Below are 19,980 nucleotides of genomic sequence, written 5' to 3' on the forward strand. Positions count from 1 at the left end.
TGTGTCAAGTGTTTAATGAAGCAATCAAGCAATTATTGTCAATCACATAATCATGCAAATATATCAGCTGAAATAGACCAGTGGAAATCAACAGCCGGGTGCCAGCCATAAAGTTTTAACGCTGTTTAAAGTGTTGATCAGCCCGGTGTTCATTTAAATGAAAGTTATATGAGTACATGGATACAATTTTACCATCATTCCCAATTTGTAAATGATTCATTACCATTCGTGGTAAACTGGCTACAGTTTCTTGATACTTTTTCATCTGTGATGGCAATTTCCTGATGACAAACATTATATTTTAAAACATTAAATCTTGACTTTGACTGACTACACTGAATATAATTTAGCGATGGACATGTACGGCTCACTGTAAACTCACAATACGGGTGCATACAACTTCTGTTTCCCTTCCAAATAATGATGGTTTAGATGATGGTTTAGATGATGGGTAAGATCTCACTGTGAAATTGGTGGCATATTTTCATAAATATTCACGTTAATAATTAAATATATCTCAGCAGAGTTTTGTCAGTCCTTCTTGTTATGAATACATATCTGTTGTCAGGCTTGACAAAGACCCACTAAGTTAGCAATTAATCCTGTGTGTGTTGACTTTGTGTCTGTTTTATCGGCTCTGTATCAACAACCTGGTCGCTATCTGTTATCTGTCAATCTCATAACATTTTCCTCAACAGGTAAAAGGGAGACTTGGAAGCAGCTTTAATGTGTTCAATTTGTGGATAACTTCACTCTTCTGTCTGCCACTTCACTCCCCCATCTCACACAGCACTCCCTGCTTTAAATCACTGTTTGTTCTGTTTGTCTCTGTTTCTATGCACGGTAGAAAATTACCACTGTCATCGAGCCTGAGTAGCTGGTCAATTCTAAATATCAATTACTGAAACCGTTAGTGAGATTAAATCACCCAATGACTTTAAAATGGCCTCAAGGGGCGCGACACAACCGGCAGCCAAATTTGACCAGCACTCGGCAGGTGGCCGGTGTTCATTTTCCAACCTCTCTGTGTTAAGTGTTTATATTTAGGCATTGGGGTCATACCACAAAAACTTGTAATCACACCTGGCACCATTGAAGAGGCTCAGTCAGCTTTAAATTAATAATGTTTAGGATTTAAAGAAGCCACCTTGTGAAAATGATTGTGTTGGACATTTGAAGTTTCTGCAGAACTTTCTAATCACTTTCATTTGTTTGCAAAGTATGGTTCCTGTTGAACCGAAATTATAAATCCTGCATTTGTTGTATGTTGCTATGAGGATCCCGATGGCATAAAGACCAAACTTTATGACCACACAAACTCAGTATGTGGCCTAAATGCACAGACAAATGTGTGAGCACCAATAAACAAAACCCTGTGTCCATTTTTAGACTACAGTGTACCAAGCTATTTTCTCAATTTTTTGGGGGGAACGTTATTACAGCAGATTGATTCTGATTAAGTTTCTGTCAGGATTGGAGGGCAATTTGAGCAAAGGCGCACCACCTGTTTGGTCTCAACAGCTCAGTTTCTGGATGGTCCTAACCGGTCATATCCTCCTGCAAGGCTAATACAGCCACAACGTCAGCCTCTCTCTACTGCATCTCCTCAACTATATACTCATATAAATCTGGCTGAATATCCAAGTCAACCAAAAACCCTGTCAAATACACCCTCCTCCGTAACAGCCTCTGCTCCCATATTTTGGGATGCCATTTTCATTGTTGAAAACTAAGACAGATGCAGTGCAAGCAACAGGAACAAGGTTTTGTTTTGTTTTTGAGGAGGATACTGGTAGAACAACAGATTTTGCAGCTGTTTCCCAGACAGGTAGAGAATTTATTAAGGAATTTTTTTTTTGCATCAATTGACAACATATACCATCAACAGTATTTGACATCTGCATAAAAGCGAGAATTTTCCCTTTAAAATACATAATGATGTTGCTTCTTGTACCCTGTTAAACTTCAAATAGTATTGGCTGGATTACTGTATCGGCAAACACCCGATGTCCATAGGTTAAAATCTAATCCATCCGTCATCCTGATTTTTTTTAATTGGGAATTAGTTATTTGGAAAATTTCACTGGTTTTGGCTCGATCTAAAATGTGTCCTAACATTTTAATTGAACCCAAATGGCAAAAAAAAATCAACTGTTTGTCATTGACATGGTCTACTCTTCATATCCACATTGAGGACCTCTGACATGTCTGCCAGCTGGTTACAATCCCCTCAACTGCCCTGTGTTTGTCACATGTTCACATAAATCTCACTCCCTCTCTCCTCACCATGTTTGTGCCATCGCCCCTCTGTGTCGTGTATGTGCGTGTGTGTACATGTGAATGTGTGTGTGTGTGTGTGTGTGTGTGTGTGTGTGTGTGTGTGTGTGTGTGTGTGTGTGTGTGTGTGTGTGTGTGTGTGTGTGTGTTTGTGCGCGTCCTGTCCCTCTCTGCTCCCTCCCTCCCTCCCTTCCTCCCTCCCTCCCTTCCTACCCCACCCACCCACCACCACCCAGGCGGCTTGGCGTCTGTACTCCACCGACGGCGCTCGTCCCTACCTCAGAGCCACCTGGCACCACTACCAAAGTGCCCTCCCCCCCCTCAGGCATGTATCCCCTCCACCAACACCACCACCACCATCACCGCCCCCACCTCCCTCCGACATCCCATCCCTCCCCTCACCACCCCCCCAGCCGCAATGCATCAACACATCCCCCAAAAAACACTAATCAGTTTTTTCTGTTTTTCCCTCTTCACCTTCCTTCTCTCATTTCCTACCTGACTTAAACGCTCCTCCCTCGCCCCCCTCCCTTTTTAAAATTTTGTTTTTCCTCCCACACTTCACTCCATTCATTGTTTAATTTACCATTACTTTATTTATCCTGTCGACTCTGCACGTAGTGTGTCTGGCGTAGTTATGCTGCTGATGAGAACTCGGTTTCCATTGCTACCTGGAAGCCTCATTTGAAGGCGTTGCATACCTGCAGCCCCGCCAAGTAGGTAACAACTTACAGACTTACAAACATGGCTGCCGCTGCTGCTCAGCCCTCGTGTTCATCTCTTCCTCTTCAGCTGGTGTCTGTTCGTCTCCATTGGTGTAGCTTCAACAGTTGTTCCACTGACGACTCATTGCTTTGAAGCATTGTGACCATTTTTTCGTGCCTGCATTAACCTTTTTTTCTCAATCGGGGATGCTTTGTTTGGCATGCATAACCTTCAACACCCTTTTCACATTCAGACACATGCACACATAATGCAGTGTTTATAATTGGTGATTAAATCTCTTGCTGTTTGGTATTTGCTAAGGTATTCTGTTAATGATTATATTTTTGGAGGTGGTGTACATTTTATAGGTGTTTATTGTTGAAAATGCTTACATGCAGTAAGGTTCTTACAAACTATAGGATTATTTAAAAAACCGAATAAGAAGAATAAAGTAACTTTGAATATCTTTTGATAGTCATATGGCACAATTATTAATTTAGGCTTTTATTAGTTTCAAGCTAATTGTAATACTGCAGTCAACTTGGGTAAAAATAGAATCAAAATCCACATTTTGGGTTTTAGGCAGCAACAGAAGCAGTTGGAGAGTTGTACCCATAGACTGTGTATAAAAGTGGACGTAGCTTCTGGCTCTGACAAGTGATGCCAATGCAGAAGTAACATATAATGCATTACCACTGAGGGCCACCAGGGGTTCGCTTCAAAAAGGCTTTGGTTCCATAGACTCCCATTCAACTTGTCATGAAATACAAGCTCTATATATTTTTCACACAAGTCATTATGGTGTCATTTGCTAAAGTCGCTCCTTCTTATCAGTTTTCTGGTGGACCATCTGAAAATAATCCAATCATTAATTAGATATTAGGCCTCAAAGAACGGTATGTTTGGGGGCGTGTCTGTTTGATTGACAGGCCTATGTTGAAGTCAGGTTTCCGCTATAGGTGGGCGGGGCCTAGTTTCTTCAGGTTTCCAATCAGATCAAGTCAGAGCCAACTCTCCCTTCTCCTCAGCTCGTCCAAATATGGTCCGTTCTGGATCTGAACTCGAGGCTTCAGAACAGCAGTTCACAAACTAATGTGTGACCTCACTGTTGGTTGCCCCTTGGTTGTACCAAACAAAATACAGTTTTGGCATCAATATGAGTTCAGTGATTCATGGACATTTGTTTTGTCCAACATTTCTGGAAAGAGAACATTTTACAAACATATACACACCAGGTTTAGATCTTTACCTTTCTGATTTCCATGTCTGTCTCTAATGCTTCTCACTGTGCATGCACACAGCTTGCATGTGCTTGCAAACAATCAGCCCCACTGAATTGAAGTTTTCTTTCCTCTTGCTTCCTTTTTGGCCTGATGCCTCCCATATCCATTAGTGGAAACATCTGTATAATACTATTTTAATCTGCTGGAATACTGATTTCTCTTCCTTTGTCTCCTCCTCTCTGACCCACTAACCCCTGAAGGAAAGAGCAGGGAGAGACTACATACAGGTTTGTACAACTCTCAGCTCACACCTTCAAAGACACACACACACACACACACACACACACACACACACACACACACACACACACACACATACACACACACACACACACACACACACACACACACACACACAGAAACACACACACAAATAGACACACTTGTCTTGTGATACAATTAGCCTCATGTATGTCATGTCATTTTAAAAACTGTGATAGCGGCTCTTATCTGGTTTGCCGGGTTGTTTGGTCTATTTTTAATTCCATTAATTTTTGATTATAGATTTGCTGTCACATTATGGACTAATTTACTCTTTTTGTAAATTTATTTCTATATTGACATTTGGCTGGTGAATTGACTGAGGATTGAAATGGGCATCAAAGAACTGGGATGCACTGGTTCATTAATTGATTTTCTAAAAGTGTGAACCCTTATTAACCCCTTTATGTTACCATCATTAGAGAAAATTTAGGCTGTCATGTTGTTTTGACATATTTAAGGTAAAAAAAAAAAAAAAATTTTAACCAGACAAAATGACAATAATGTTGTAACCTGGAATTGTAGTAGTAAAGGAAAAGGTTAGGAATATTAAAAGTGAGAGCAGCTACACTGCTGTGACATGAAATAAACAGTTCAGGCTAATTAGCATGTGCATCAGTATTACAGTGGACAGCGGAGCAATAACAAGGTTGATTTGTCCTGATAAAAGGAAACAAGAGGTGTCCTGCCAACATTTATTTTCCATTTGTGTAACAAAGTACATTCTCTCAAGTGTTCTGCTGAATAATTGTGTGAAAAAGTTTGTGGAGACGATTGTGTTTTTAAATTATACACGATTATATTGCATTTATAGCACAAAAGCTACCTTAAAATGACCTCTTGCGAAGGTGCAATGTGCTGCCTTTCTCAGGTTTCTTCTCCTTTTTTAAAAATTCTATATTTCTACCTCACTTTTCCAACTTTCACTTTTCCATCTCCACCTCTGATTCTCTCTACCTCCTCCTTTCACTGCCATTTCTCTCACTGCACTTGACTCTGAGGCAGGAAAGGGTGATGGGCGTCTTTGTTTTTGCTGTGTGTGTGTGTGTGTGTGTGTGTGTGTGTGTGTGTGTGTGTGTGTGTGTGTGCGTGTGTGTGTGTGTGTGTGCGTGTGCGCGTGCACATGCCTTTTAAGACAGGAGAGTCTGTACCATGTCTGTACCATGACGCACATTTTCCATTGGGATGGTATTTATATAACTCATCAAACACAAGTCTAGGAGAGACAGAGAAGTTGAAAAGGGGGGAGGGGGGGAAGAGGAGAGGGGAGGTAGGGAAAATTTCTTAGAGAGTGGAAGAAGACAGAAAGAGATTTGTGAGTTTAATTATGCTCGTATAGTTTTTACAGTGCAGCGCTTCTTTGGCAACATTTGGGGCCCTCATGTTGAGCCAGCAGCTTCTTAGGCATTTAAACCTAAGACAGCCACACACACATGCATAAAAAAATAAGTTTACTCTCAGCCAAACACACAAACAAAATGTGCTTCTCATCCTTAAACAAAAGAGCATTTAATTAGGGTTTGTTGTTTCCACAACAACAGTCAGCCCCAGAAATCCTCGTGTCTAAAAGGCTTTGTTTAATTAGGTTTTCTTTTCTCAGAAACTTTTTTTGCTGCCAAGTCCAATTTACACGTGTTAAATCATAATTAGACTCACTTTATACCACTATTTCTTCTCTACCAAAGAGAACACGCTCTGTAACTCTGTGTTATTAGCGGTTTTACAGACTGTCGACTCTCGGCTGCTCGGCGGCGGTAGGTGCCGTCGTAAGCGACTGGTGGTTTTCGTTTTAAGCAGACTTGTAAACACAAGCAGTAGTGAACATTTCGGCGCACCACAAAGTGCCGCAGCGGACATCATGCTGTGAGTGAGTGTGCTTGGGTAATGGCAGAGGCAGCCAACATGAAATAAAGGATAATGTGGGTTTAATCTCTGGTTTATACATGTAGACAGGTGTGCCTAGTTGTGTGTGTGTGTGTGTGTGTGTGTGTGTGTGTGTGTGTGTGTGTGTGTGTGTGTGTGTGCGCGCGCTTGGACCTCCTGGTTACAGTAATTTAACCCCAGTAACAGGATAAAAAGTGTCACTTTCAATTGACAACTTTCAACCTGGATGCTATTTCTCCTCAAAGGAGTATTCAAAGCTTTAGCTGACTTCCTTGTTCCCACACTGGAAAGTCAAATAAGGTTTATGGCAAAAGATGTGCCTCTTACATGTGTTCTTGTTTGTAATTGTGCTGTTTATTCCACAACACAGCTCTAATATCCATTCACACCAAACCAAGAAAAATAAACTGCCAAACGTGTCATATTCTATTCAAAGCTCACCAAGCTGAATGTGAATACTGACTTATTCTTAGTTTTTAGTGAAGACACTAATGCTGTGTTCCAAATGGCGTACTTGTGTAGTAACACTTACTATTTTGAGGGCATAAGTGTGTTCACACTGTTAAGTACAGAAACATTTAGTGCACTCAAAACAGTCCAAAAAAGAAGTATGAAACACTGGACAGTTTTCACTCGCAACTGTCGCCATCTTGGCTACGCAGAGGAAGGGGGCGGGGCCACAGACGTAAAGAATTTTCAAATTAAGGCGTCTGAGGAAGCTGCATCTGTCCTCTTCTGCTGCTGGACAAAAGAATCAGTGTGTTTATTTAGTGCATTAAACAGAGGGGAACAATAACACATTAATTTCTTGGTAAAATTATTAAAGCTGCAGATGTTTTGGTTGGTGATGTGTTCACACGCTGAGGATATTTCCTGTCAGTGCACAACGGCAGTGTGCGATTTGCAACAACGCTACTCTATAAATGACTGCACTGCACAGGTAAGAGTCCGAACATGTAAGCGCACCAAGAAATGTATGTCATTTGGAGAGCAGCAATAGACTGGCATAGTCAGGATATGTGTTCACCACGTGTCACAGAACAATCAGTATGTTTTGAAGACATAATTTGGGTGTTTTGGGCTTTTGATTCAGCGCTTTTCCTGCTTGATTTAAGAGCAAAACAAAGTAGCTCCACTCTGAATCTGGTCAGAAGTGTTGGAGAAAGTAGAGTCCAGGTTGGATAAGTGCGGAGCAATGCTTTAAAACGTATAGCTTTGGTGACACTAAAATGTTGTGTGTCGTGAAATCATATAATAAATATGTTTGTCATCTCAAAATGAGAGCAAACTGAGTTCAGGTGGGTATATATCCACCCACTCTATTCATTCCCATCCCTGTCTGAAATATGTCCACCTTCTTTCTAAATGTTTGCTGTGCATCAATATTGACAGCAGAGAATTTCTCCATCCTCTACTGAACTCCTCTTTTAATCTTCCTCCTTTCTCCTCCGTCCCCTCGTCCATCCATCTCTCCCTCCTTTGCTCTAGCAAGGGTCTAAGTAATGGGAGACTCTTCAGAAGGTACTCTCGGAAATATAGGAGGTACCTACAGCACTACCCAGCATCCTCTCTGCCCTGCCTTTAATCCAGTATAACCTGCGGGAATGACTGACTAATAGCATGGAGGAGAACAAAACAAAACCTAATGAACTTCCTTCTTCTCTCCTTCCTCAATTCTTTTTCTACCATGAGAGAATTTGTCTGAGACGACGACTGCTGCCTGCTGCCTGTCGAATGCAAACGAGACATTGTTACAAATTAAAGGGGAATTCCACTAAAACTGACTGTAAAAGTATACTTTGTTTAAAATATACTTTTTACTAAAGGAAGAATTAAACATATTTCACAACACTTGCAGCAGTTAAAACAATTGCATGTTGAACCCCTATTACTTCATATGGATTAAATAGCTGGATATTGTCGAATGCTGCTTCAGAGTTTGTAATTTGAGAAATGAAAAAGTGAGCATATATTGGGAAATGTTTTTTTAATTTAGACGTTTTGTTTATACAATAAAAGTTTGAGGAGAAAGTAGAAATACGTCTAAATTCCCCTTTATTTTATATATTTTGTATCCATATATGTGCCTCTTAGCCCACCTAAATATCCTTATCCTCCCTAGAAACTGTTATGAGTCCAGCCACATGAATATTTTCTTATTTTATTCTTTTGAGCTCGAGGTCTGTTGGTTTTTCATTTTTTTTTCGTTGATTTTGAAGCAATGAATAATCAGTTGTAAAAATTTATGAACTTGTGAAAATTTCTCAAAAAGGAATAGAAACTAAAAACAAGTAATTCATGGGGCTGGACTCTTCACCATAATTCATCTCCCAACAACATATGACAGTCTGTCATTTCACAGATGTAGGTATTCATTACCTCATTTTACGGCATGCTCTCTGCATCACTCCACTCCTAAATTTTGGCAATTTCAGACATCAGAGATGGAAAGAATGGAAACAGACAAAAGATCCATTCGGCTTCCTCCACTGTATTTAAGATTTAAGCATTTGTGGTTGTTTCAGTTCAGATGAAAGTGTACGTGATTCAGCAGATTCACCACAGAAAAGGGCTGCGACTGTACGAACTAATAATGTACAGTTCTGCCTTGAATACTGGTGAAAAGGTGTTGCAATATGCTGACCAGTATTGAATAAGGTTTTTACACAAGTGTGAGAAGGTAAGAATAATATTTCACAGGTCTGTAAGTTAGGAAAGAATGAAAACAATAAAAAAAACAAAAAACAACTCTGAAACACTTTGAATTAAAACTCTGAAATTCAGGTGAAAATGTGGTCTGGAAAAATATGTAAAAAATAATGGCATGGTAAAATGTGCTGGAACCCTGCATCTCTCTCTCCATTGTGCTGCTGCATTGCATGCTGGTCTATTTGCTCAAGCTTCATGATAGTTTACTGCAGTAAGTAACTTTCTGCATCCCCACCATTGATGATTTGTTTAAACTGTCAAAAAGTGAAGATTAGAAATAAGGTTTTATTAGTAATATATTCATATTTGTAGTAACAGAAGTCATGTTTCACAATATTAAAACCACATTTATGATAAACCTTTTACCAGTAAATATTTGTTAACATGTTGAAAGGGATTTGCAGTAACAGCCTCAAAAGGATTTTGTTTTTTTTGTAACACAGTTCTTGTGTTAAGACCTCCAAGATTTTTCGATAAATGGAACCATGGAAAACACCATGTTCAGTGGCCTCTCTCAATAATGCTGTCATTTGTTTAATGTAGTCTTAATGTTAAATTAATGGGGTGATGATGTATTGATGTTACCTTGCTTCACATATCGCCTTTAAAAATCTCATTAAGTCATGTTTTGAAAAGGGTACTACATGAATAGATTATCAGCTGAGGATTGCAGCACCGTCAGGAACCAGCGCTGAGGGTTTGTTTCGGCGGCTTGGCGGACAGTCCGGCTCTGTTCTGGTGTTTTTGGGCATGTCAGTTGGATGGATGGTGTTTGGTCTGAAGGAAAAGACAGAACATTGCCCCGTGTCTGCGCTCTGAACTCTTCTCACTCTCTAAGGGAAAATAGGTGTTGACAGCATCCCTTTTTTCTCTCACTCTCTCTCTCTCTCTCTCTCTCTCTCTCTCTCTCTCTCTTCTCTCTCTCTCTCTCTCTCCTTGTGTCTCTATGAACCCCAACCTCTATGACACACACTCTTTCTCTGTCGCCTCCATCTTTCCCCAATTTCCCTTATCCACCCATCTCTGATCATCACCCCCATCCCTCTTGCTCCTTCTATCTCCCCTCTCCTCTATCATCTTCCCCCTTCCTCTCCCCCTCCCTCAGTCAGAAGTTGAGTTTTAAGGAGCGCGTCCGGATGGCGAGTCCTCGTGGTCAGAGCATGAAGAACAGGCAGACATCCATCAACGACCGCCAACGCTGTTCCCCTGGCAACGAGGTGGCGGGCAGCGGCGAGCTGATGGGCGGGAGCCCCGCCAAGGTGCAGAAGAGCTGGAGCTTCAACGATCGGACCCGCTTCAGGCCGTCGCTGAGGTTGAAGAGCCAGACTCGCACTGCCGTCCCAGATGGTGAGTCTGTAGTTACTGTAACCAACCAACACAACAATATTCCATTTTATACAGGGTACTGTATGTACAGCAGGTTTATTTAATCTCTCATTGGACCACAAGTGGGGAACCCGATGTTTGTTCAAAGTCACAGAAATAGATTTTCTATTCTAGAGATGGGAAAGTTTCAAAAAAATACCATGTGCCAGCGTGTCCAGCTGGATTTTGGGAAGATGATGCACAAGGCGGGGAACAAATTTCCCAAAATTGGATTCAAAATTCAGCGCACCCCCTTTGGCAAATTACAAACTTTACAAACATACAAAAAAAATGTGGTGATAAGAAGTTAATGTCATCCCTGCAGCAAACATGAAATAATGAGCCCTTTTTCAAATAGTGATGCACTTACATTTCATTTCATGATTTAAAATGATTAAATACACGGTAATTGTGGCATATGAAAAAGCTGAGCTGTCCAACTCCCTCTCCAACTCAGTGGATTTTGAGCTGTGCTTTGGATCGCTGTTCTTCCGCTTTTCGGTTTCAGTTTCTTGCCATTAACATCCAGAGTTTGCTTGAAACCATTGTTTCCTCTACACAATGTGTCCTGTACCAACGTATCAGCAAGATGTTCTTTTCATCAAATGCTGCTCTTTTTTTCTACAAACATACTTTTTTTTTAATTGTAGCCAAAGAGCTCTATTTTAACTCTGTCCACACAAGAATACCAACACAACTCTGGCTTATCCAGATGTTGTTTTGCATACTACAGATGTTGACTTTTGTAATGAGGATGCAGGTTTACTTCGGAGGATTCTTCCATGCGGTCGCTGTTTGTGCATCAATGTTGCAAGCCGGAACGGTTCACTACAAATCCTGTCTGCTAAACCTTCCTGCAGCTCCTTCACAGTCATGTCAGAGTTTGTTTTTTTGCTTTTCTATCCAGCAGACGTGTAGGTTTTATCTGAAACGTTTCTTGTCTTGACTTCCATCGTTCCTTAATTTCCCCTCAACTGCCATTTCTTAATTACATTTCAGACAGTGGAAATTTCAAACTGGAAGTACTTTATGCTTAGTGGGCATCAGTTAGCTTTATCTTCAGATCCTCAGTGAGTTTCTTAGACTAGCTTTTGTTTGTTAAATATTACCACGGGTTTTTTTTAAGTTCATTAAATGAAAATAACATTTGAAAAAAGGGTCGATTTAATGTCTTTTTGCTTCAGTGGTTTGTATTTACTACTTTTTATTCAATAAACAAAATATATAATTTTCCCATGAATGCCCAAACTTTTCCAAACAGCTGTATACGTGATGGTGTTAGAGTGGGATGAGAGAATAACAAAATTCGAAAAAGAGAGAAAACTGCTTCGTTGCATGGTTAATGAGGTCATTTCACTTGCATCAAGTCATCACCAGCGTAAAAAAAAAAAAAACCCACAATTAAACAAACTGTCTCCAAATGAGCCCCGCACAGCTGAAACCACTGAGGCGACCAGACAGCACAGACAGAAAATCTCAAAACGTTTCAGCCAAATTGTAATGCATCCATCTTACTAAGAAGAATAATGTAGGTTTTCATGCTATTAAAAATACATTTTTGTGTTATTTGACATTTCTTCTTAAGACTTTCTAAAGCATACCCTTTGTTTTTAGAGCGGCACCCAGATTTTAGCCAGTAGTTTTAATTTTTGGCCAAAGTGATGCCAAAATAACTCAGTGATGGTAAAACCTGCTTGAGTTATATTTTCTTACTATAATTCTATAATTGATTATATTTTCATTTGGGTGAGATTTCCTTGAACATAGAGTTGGTATTTATCTTGGGCTGATTAGCTGAAGTCATTATGTGGCTGGAGTTTGGCTTCTGGCTTTGGAAAATGGTCATCAATAATTTAAATTGTACATTTATTTCTTGGATAAAACATGTACCATGTTGGCTCTTTTCAAATTATGTTTCTCCATATTCTCTCTACATTCTACATTGTAGATGAATATTTTGCATTTATTCTTTTTTTTTTTTTTATCCAAGTGGATGTGGTCAATTTCGGGGAAAACAATTCATGACAATACATCTTCATAAAAACCTTACTTGAAATTTCAACTCCAACGTTCTTATTTTTATCTCTTAAAAGGAACATACTGTATATGCATGCAGTCTGTTGTGAACCAGTGTTTTTCCTCACTTCTCCTACCTTCTTGTAACAGATAAAATTGCTGACTGTTTTAATAGCACCTCTGTTTCCCCTCATATTCCCTTGTATCATTTGTTTGAAATGATTTTATAACCTTTTTATGTGCTCTATATCATTTTTCACTCTCTTTCAATCTCTTTCTGTGCTCTTTTTTTCTTTTTCCTGTCGGTCTCTCTGTCCATATCACCCACTCTTGTAATTATTGGCAGTATTAATGATATATGTGTATATATATATATATATATATATATATATATATATATACACTCCTCTCTCACCTTATAGCTGAGCTTGCAAAACGCTGCCCATTCCCAAAGATCCCATCCAAGTTGAACATAAATTTTCACCTCCTAAAAGCCAAAATAGTATCAGTTTGAAACATTCTTGGAGACTCCTGTCGAGACCCGTGATGCAGAAAGTGTTTTATGAGTTTTAAGACTGGAAACGATTTCCACGCCGTTACATTTATTGATGAAAGAACGCTCTGTCTCTCTCAGTGGACGCAGGCATGACCACAGAGGATTCTTTGGATGAGAGAGGCTGCCACTGCGATGTTACAGTGGAGGACCTATCAGCTCCCCTCAAGGCGGTCATCAGAGCTGTCAGGTGAGATCCTGCTGGTTTTACACTTCATAGGGGATGCTTTAATCCAAATCATCTTTAAATCAACAAAGTACTTAAATCCTTTAAGGACCTGTAATATATTTTTGAATAAAACACATTATTTGTTCATGAGTTGCAAACAAATACTGATTTCAAATAAGGAACTGAAGGAAGTTGAATTGATTGTGTCAACTTATACAAATTAGGAAATACAGATCACACATAAGGAGAAGTTCCTTCTGCAGTTTGCCTCTCAAAATAAAGTTTTTACCAAGCAGCCATCAGTATATTATCTTCTGCAGCTGCATCAGGACCATATATTTCTGTCAACCACAACCAAGTCAGGTCTGGTTTTCCATAGCTTGTGTTTTCATTTGTTGCTCAACATTTTAGAAAAATCTTCACTTTATTTTTGGGAATTAGAAAATAGGATTAATACCGACACCATCATGTCTTTGTGGTAAATATAAAGCTGCCTCCTGATGTTTGAGCTTGGTGCCTGACAACCTCACTGTGATAACAAGAAAGTTACTGCACGCGACCAGGAAATAGTCCGGTACATAACCCCAATCCATGAAACCAAAAGTTGTCATTTTTACACTTTGGTTTAAACAGATTAAAGACTATGTTAATGTTATGTGTATTTTGTTACTTTGGGACATTCATATTTAGGGTACTGTACACTTACATCAGAATGATGAAGATTATACAAGTAAGCATATTTTCCCAAAATCTGTAATTATTCATCTAACTCTGATTAATTAAAAATGTTTTATTTTCAGTCCTTTCTGTTTTATGATGGGTTAAAACCACGCTGTAATGTGTGATGGTTTACGCGTGTCCTTTGATTTTAAAATCACAGTGACAGTTCACCGAAGTTAAGAATTACAAGTCAATTAGTCATTTGACTTTAATAATTGCCTAGTTCTTAACTGACCGATTGGCCATTCATCTTTCTTCAGGCTGTTTATCATCTGTATCCGTGGATCATGTATCATAAAGTTTGCTTTCAGAAACAAGAAACAAGGTACAGTTTGTCACAAATTATGGTTGTTAAAGAAAAGTTGACTGTTTCAGTAAAACGGTTTCAGGTGAATCCTTATTACACACAACAATACAGACCCCTGTCTTTCTTCACTCTTCTATACATGAAATGCTTGATGGGGAAAAACATACATTCATTCATGAGTCCTGGGGTTCACACGACATTTGGATGCCTCAAGCGATGCTTTTCTTTGTCTGTTGTTCTACTTTTCTTGTCTTTTTTGCTACGTCTCTCTTTCCTTATCTTTATAACCTACTGCTGGGTTTGAAGGTTTGCCTGAAGGGGGTTTCGAGCAGTCCTGCACAAAGCTTTTTAGTTTTGTGTGTGCTTGAATGAATGTGTGTGTGTGTGTGTGTGTGTGTGTGTGTGTGTGTGTGTGTGTGTGTGTGTGTGTGTGCGCGCTTGGACCTCCTGGTTACAGTAATTTAACCCCAGTAACAGGATAAAAAGTTACAGCGCGCGCATGGGTTACAGCCGACCCCGCTCTTTTACACTGGCACCAGCACCCTGTGAGCAAGGGTTTATCCAACTGGTGCCGAACGATTCTTTCAGTCCAACGCTTCTTCTCCCCCTTTTCATATTTTTCATCGTAAAAGGGAATTTTCAACTCTCAATAATGCAGAATTTCCATTAAAAAAGTTATTAACATTCTTAATTTGAGCATGAAATAAATTGACTGCACATATTATCAGACAGGTTTCCTTAATTCTATGTGCCAAAGTAAAAAAAAGCTGTTAAATCAACATTTTACAACCATTAAGGAACATTTATCTTTTTAAAGCAGCATAACAGTACAACGCTGTTCAATTATGAAAGAAAATGAGTCATTAATTAAAAAACCTGATGCTCCTGGCATTTTCCTCACAAACTAAGGATCTGAAATTATAATTCAAGATGGAAGTCCAAGCCAAGATCAGGATTTGCAGTTTTGCATTTGTAATTATCCCAAATTAATGTTCACAGTTATTAATGTGTTTGCTAATTATTTAAAATGATTCTTCTTGTTTTAATCACTGTAATCATACTTTTTTAATCCCTCTCCATTTTTCTTCCTCTTCTGATGTTATAAAATATTTTCATCTTATAAATAATTCATTTGACCACTAGCATACTGTATGATTTCAAAATAGTCTGTTCTAGAGATTAAAACATGGAATTAAGTATGAATATACATTTTCAATATAGTCTTAAGTCATATACAGAGCCTCCCCATATCGACTACAAAACATGTCCTATAAAAGAGCATTTCAATCAGCACATTAAGCATGAATAGTTAGCACTTAACATGTTATCTGCACAAGCTAAATTTTTTCACATTGTCTCTATGTTTTTATATTTCTAATTATCTGATAATGTCATTCACTGTAGTTCACCGCAGTGCTTAGTTTTATGCTCATCACCAGCCCATCTCTCTCTCTGTAGGACCCACACACACACACACACACACACACACACACACACACACACACACCTACTCCCCAACCCTGGCCGGCCTGCCTGCCCGCCCACCCAGCAGGCCACCTCCATGGGCAGCCAGAGCCCAGGGCTTTCCCAGGGTGTCAGGTTGAGGGTTGGACACCCCCTCCCCTGTCAGGACTGTTATTCCAGAGGGTCATCTGTCACCGTTGTTTCCATTCAGACAGTGAGAAAGACGGGCAACTTGAAACAAGCACGAGCCACCAGGGAGTCCAAATGAACCAAGAACATAGATCTCCTTACCTGCATCAATATTATTCACAGCAGTGTCTCTGCTCGCCAAATAGAGAAAGATTACAAATTACAAAAGAAAATTACACTCAGATTTCAAAGTTGAACATTTTGGTTGTTATGGATTTAATAAGAGAAACCAGGAAACATTGGTTTCCCATCACATACTTCTGAAAGAAATTTCATGTTATCTTTATTCCACTCCCAAAAAAAAAAGATCAACAAGTGAAACGCAACTGTAGGTTTTCTCAAAGCTGGTGCTACCATCTAATGGTTATTTGTGGTAATTACATCCTTAGATTTACACTGCCTTACTCTTAATCTGAGGATTTCTCTCCCCCTCTATCTCACTCCGATTACTTTTTGTGTGTTTGTGTTTTGTGTTTGCGTGTGTGTGTATGTATATGTGTTTAGGATCATGAAGTTCCATGTTGCAAAGAAGAAGTTTAAGGAGACGTTGCGTCCGTATGACGTGAAGGACGTCATTGAGCAGTACTCTGCGGGACACCTGGACATGCTCTGTCGCATCAAGAGCCTCCAGACCAGGTCAGGACACACACACACACACACACACACACACACACACACTCTTAAAATCTCTGTGTTCCTGCTGTAAAAGTCATTATTTTCTACACATTCAAGCCTTCTTTTATGGAATTTTATGTTATTTTCTCTTCATGGGAACCATTTTCACGGATGTGTGTTAATTGTTCATTTATATATGTGCCAGAAACCTTAGGTGGGTGTTGCAGCATTTCCCGCTATTTCCAGGGTTGTCATAGATCACTTCTTAGAAAATCTTTTTAAATATTTCACCGCTATCGCACTTCCAGCTGTCTTTTCTTTCTTTGTGTGTATGTATGTGTATATGTGTGTCGCCTCTCTCTCCCAGACTAGACACTATAGTGGGTCCTCCTCCGAGGCCCTTGAGCAGCCGTGTCAAGACCTTTTCCGCTCCCTCCCTGCATTTATATTACAGCCAGGCCCGGAGGAAACAGTCTTCACCGGGGTTAGAACTACCCCGTCCTGACTTTCCCGCCGACTGCTCCCTTAACTAACTTTATCAAGCCATCATACCTGGGTCAGACAGCATGCAACCATATGTAAATGTGTGTAGAGACATTTTTCAGCCAAATCTAAAAATACAATTTTCCTTGGAATTTAACCGAAATTGTGTGCATGCAAATAATATTGGCCATTTGCTTTGTTCAACATTTAGTCCGAGACAGAAAAGAAATGACATGTTTACCAAAGTTTACCAAAATGGCTCCCACATAAGTTACCACTTGACCCAGGTCTGGAGATAATTTCTTCTTTGATTCATTCATCAAAACATGCTTCAACACCACTGCAAAGGTCCTTCAATTGCTCAATCACTGGACTATAATGTTAGATGAGCTGGTAATCCAGATGTAAAATGGTCGGTAGAAAGTAACTGCCCGTGTTGGTCTAACCAAACCAACCAGTTTGGTTTTTTTCTTTGCCCTTCTGATTTTTTTCATTTGAATCATTTAGACATTTACAATATGTACACCAAAAAAATAAGAGGCCTTTAAAAACAAATTTTTACTTATTCATATGATACTAGAAAACATATGATAATCCTGATTTGAGCAACTTTAAGATCTCGAGTTGGAGTTGCGAGTGCCTGCAGATATAACAAGAGCTACTCAGAGAAGTATAGAAGTATAACATTTGGATTTGTCCTTTCAAAAACGCTGGAACGCTGGAATTCATTCAAACTAATAAGACTCAGCTCTAAAAATTCAGTGTTTGAATTTTCTGACTTCCCTAATGAATCATCATAATTCTTAAAACTACTTTACTTTTTCCAACTGGTCCGCATCACGTATGGCTGGAAATATTGTGTCACTAAAGAGCACTACAGTGGAGTTATATTTCTACATTTACAACTCATTTCTTTAAGAGGAAGTTGTTTATAGCTCTTGGTATTGACTGTCATCCGGTGTGTTGTAATGTTGAATGAATAGCAGTGATGTAAGAGATGCCAGCGTTGTCAGAATAACATAGTGCCTGTTTTCTTTATCCGAGTGTTGGTATGAAGTGTGTTTACTGGCAAAAGCTGTGGATACACACTTAGGCCACTTAGGTTTTAGTGTGCATCTGCTTTGTCTCATCGCTTAGATTTTATGTTAGCTCCGAGTCATCTTTACAGGGGATATTTTTTTGGCAAACATGACTGGCCAAAATATTATAATGCTTGCCTTCAGGAATCCGCAGCCTCTGTGTGTATCTATGTACAAGTGTTATTTACTGTCAAAGAGTAGATGACAGATTTGTCCATCTGTCCACCCGTGCTTCCAGCTTCTGTGTGTGTGTGTGTGTGTGTGTGTGTGTGTGTGTGTGTGTGTGTGTGTGTGTATGCGAGTGAGTGAGAAAGATGTGTCTGACCCAGTCTTTCTCCTCTCTCCAGACTGGCCAGTGCAGCGGGCTCTGGTCCCAGCCTAAGTAGCCGACCCAGGAACATGTCCTCTCCTGCCCTGCACTATTATTACAGCAACAACAGGAAGAAGCTCTCTGACTCAGGGTTACTTTTATTTCACTTTATTCAAGTTTAGAGTAGAGTAGAATCTTATTAGTTGACCGTTCGTCAATCTGCAGTCCCCTTAACTGTCTGACTGCAAACATAATCACATTTTCTTCTACTTTCCTACAGAACCAGATGGTTGGAGTTTACATTAGAACATGTAGACAGTGGAGACAACCACAGAAAGTGAAAGGAATATTAAAGTGCATTGGCATTCAGTTACTTTTCAAAAATGTATTATTATAATGTTTTAAACTCCACCCACATGGTCAGGTTTGAATTAACCCTGTCTGACACTCGCACACACATCTGTGTAGTGAGTACATGGACACAAACCCAAACACACCTGTCCGTCACTACATTGCATTTCATACTTCATCCTCTTTCCTTTCATCAGGGAGTGGAAACATTGTTGTGTGTGAATGTTGCTAACTTGTGTGTAATTGTGAGCGTTTGGCAGTGTTTTCTACTTGATTTAGGTGGTGTAAAGCCAGAGAAAACAGAGTTGTGGTAGTTTGCAAGTCAGGGTGTGCAAATTAACTTGGCTAATTTCAACATTATTTTAGTATCAAAAAACAAAGAGCCTCATTTGATGAATAACTATCCAGATCCAGTGATAGTTTGAAGGCAGCACTGCATGTAGCATCTGACTTGGTTTTCAAATGTATTGAAACATAATTAAATGTTTTTTTCTATTTTTACCTTCCTGAAATTGAAAGTGAAATCACTGAAATAAATAAGCAGTGATGGACTCACCTGTTTTTCAATCAGAAAGAAGTTATTTGTAAATCTAATTTTAAGATGCAGTGCTTTTATCACATTTGATTTTGACTTGTGATGTGATTTTTCTTCTGGTTCATATTATTTTTTATGTATTAAATGTTTCATGTACAAATTTTGTTATTCAAATTCAATAGGCCCTCAAACGCATGCAAACTACAAGCTGAATTAAATCGAATCCTCAGATGTTGCAATTTTTTTGGAGATACAGGTTCTTTAATATAACAACAGTAATACACTTGTGTCATGTATGTTATATGTTTCACTAACCCTAATCCTAACCTCCTGCTGTTGCTTTAGGTTCTGTTGTCTGACTTGGGATAAACTGAAATGAAGCTTGGATACCTTCTTATGTTACAACATCATTATTTTCTGATATGATAACAGCCGTATGTGTGTTTATGTCAGGGTGGATCAGATTCTGGGAAAAGGCCAGATTCCCGTGGATAAGAAAATGAGGGACAAACTGCACTCAGATGGAGAGTCTCTGGAGGGCGTGAGCATGCTGGGACGTGTGTGTAAGGTGGAGAGACAGGTATGTTTTAAAAAATAATAAAAGAAGAAAAAAATATTATTATGAGTACAAATCTTGACCCCTTAATGTAAATGATATATCCGTAAGGAGATCTCTGGCTTTTAAAAGTGTCTGTTATCTTTTTT

General features: G+C 39.3%; 1 protein-coding gene across 6 annotated transcripts in view; it reads left to right on the top strand.

Annotated features, from left to right (window-relative positions):
• kcnq5a (potassium voltage-gated channel, KQT-like subfamily, member 5a) overlaps positions 1-19,980 on the top strand; it is a 92,152-nt gene that overhangs the window by 67,932 nt on the left and 4,240 nt on the right. The window contains exons 8-15 of one of the 6 annotated variants that reach the window (XM_069144260.1): positions 2,514-2,602; positions 4,466-4,492; positions 10,225-10,466; positions 13,135-13,243; positions 16,407-16,538; positions 16,885-17,001; positions 18,427-18,540; positions 19,729-19,855. In XM_069144260.1, coding sequence (XP_069000361.1) covers positions 2,514-2,602; positions 4,466-4,492; positions 10,225-10,466; positions 13,135-13,243; positions 16,407-16,538; positions 16,885-17,001; positions 18,427-18,540; positions 19,729-19,855 — 957 coding nt within the window. Of the gene's footprint in view, positions 1-2,513; positions 2,603-2,898; positions 2,994-4,465; positions 4,493-10,224; positions 10,467-13,134; positions 13,244-16,406; positions 16,539-16,884; positions 17,002-18,426; positions 18,541-19,728; positions 19,856-19,980 lie in introns of all 6 variants that reach the window. The other 5 variants (XM_069144259.1, XM_069144261.1, XM_069144262.1 and 2 more) reach the window with 5 other exon arrangements.

The sequence above is a fragment of the Embiotoca jacksoni genome, unplaced genomic scaffold (assembly GCF_022577435.1).
Source record: "Embiotoca jacksoni isolate LCO1_2020_lvr unplaced genomic scaffold, fEmbJac1.0.p SCAF_12, whole genome shotgun sequence".
Lineage (NCBI taxonomy): Eukaryota > Metazoa > Chordata > Actinopteri > Embiotocidae > Embiotoca > Embiotoca jacksoni.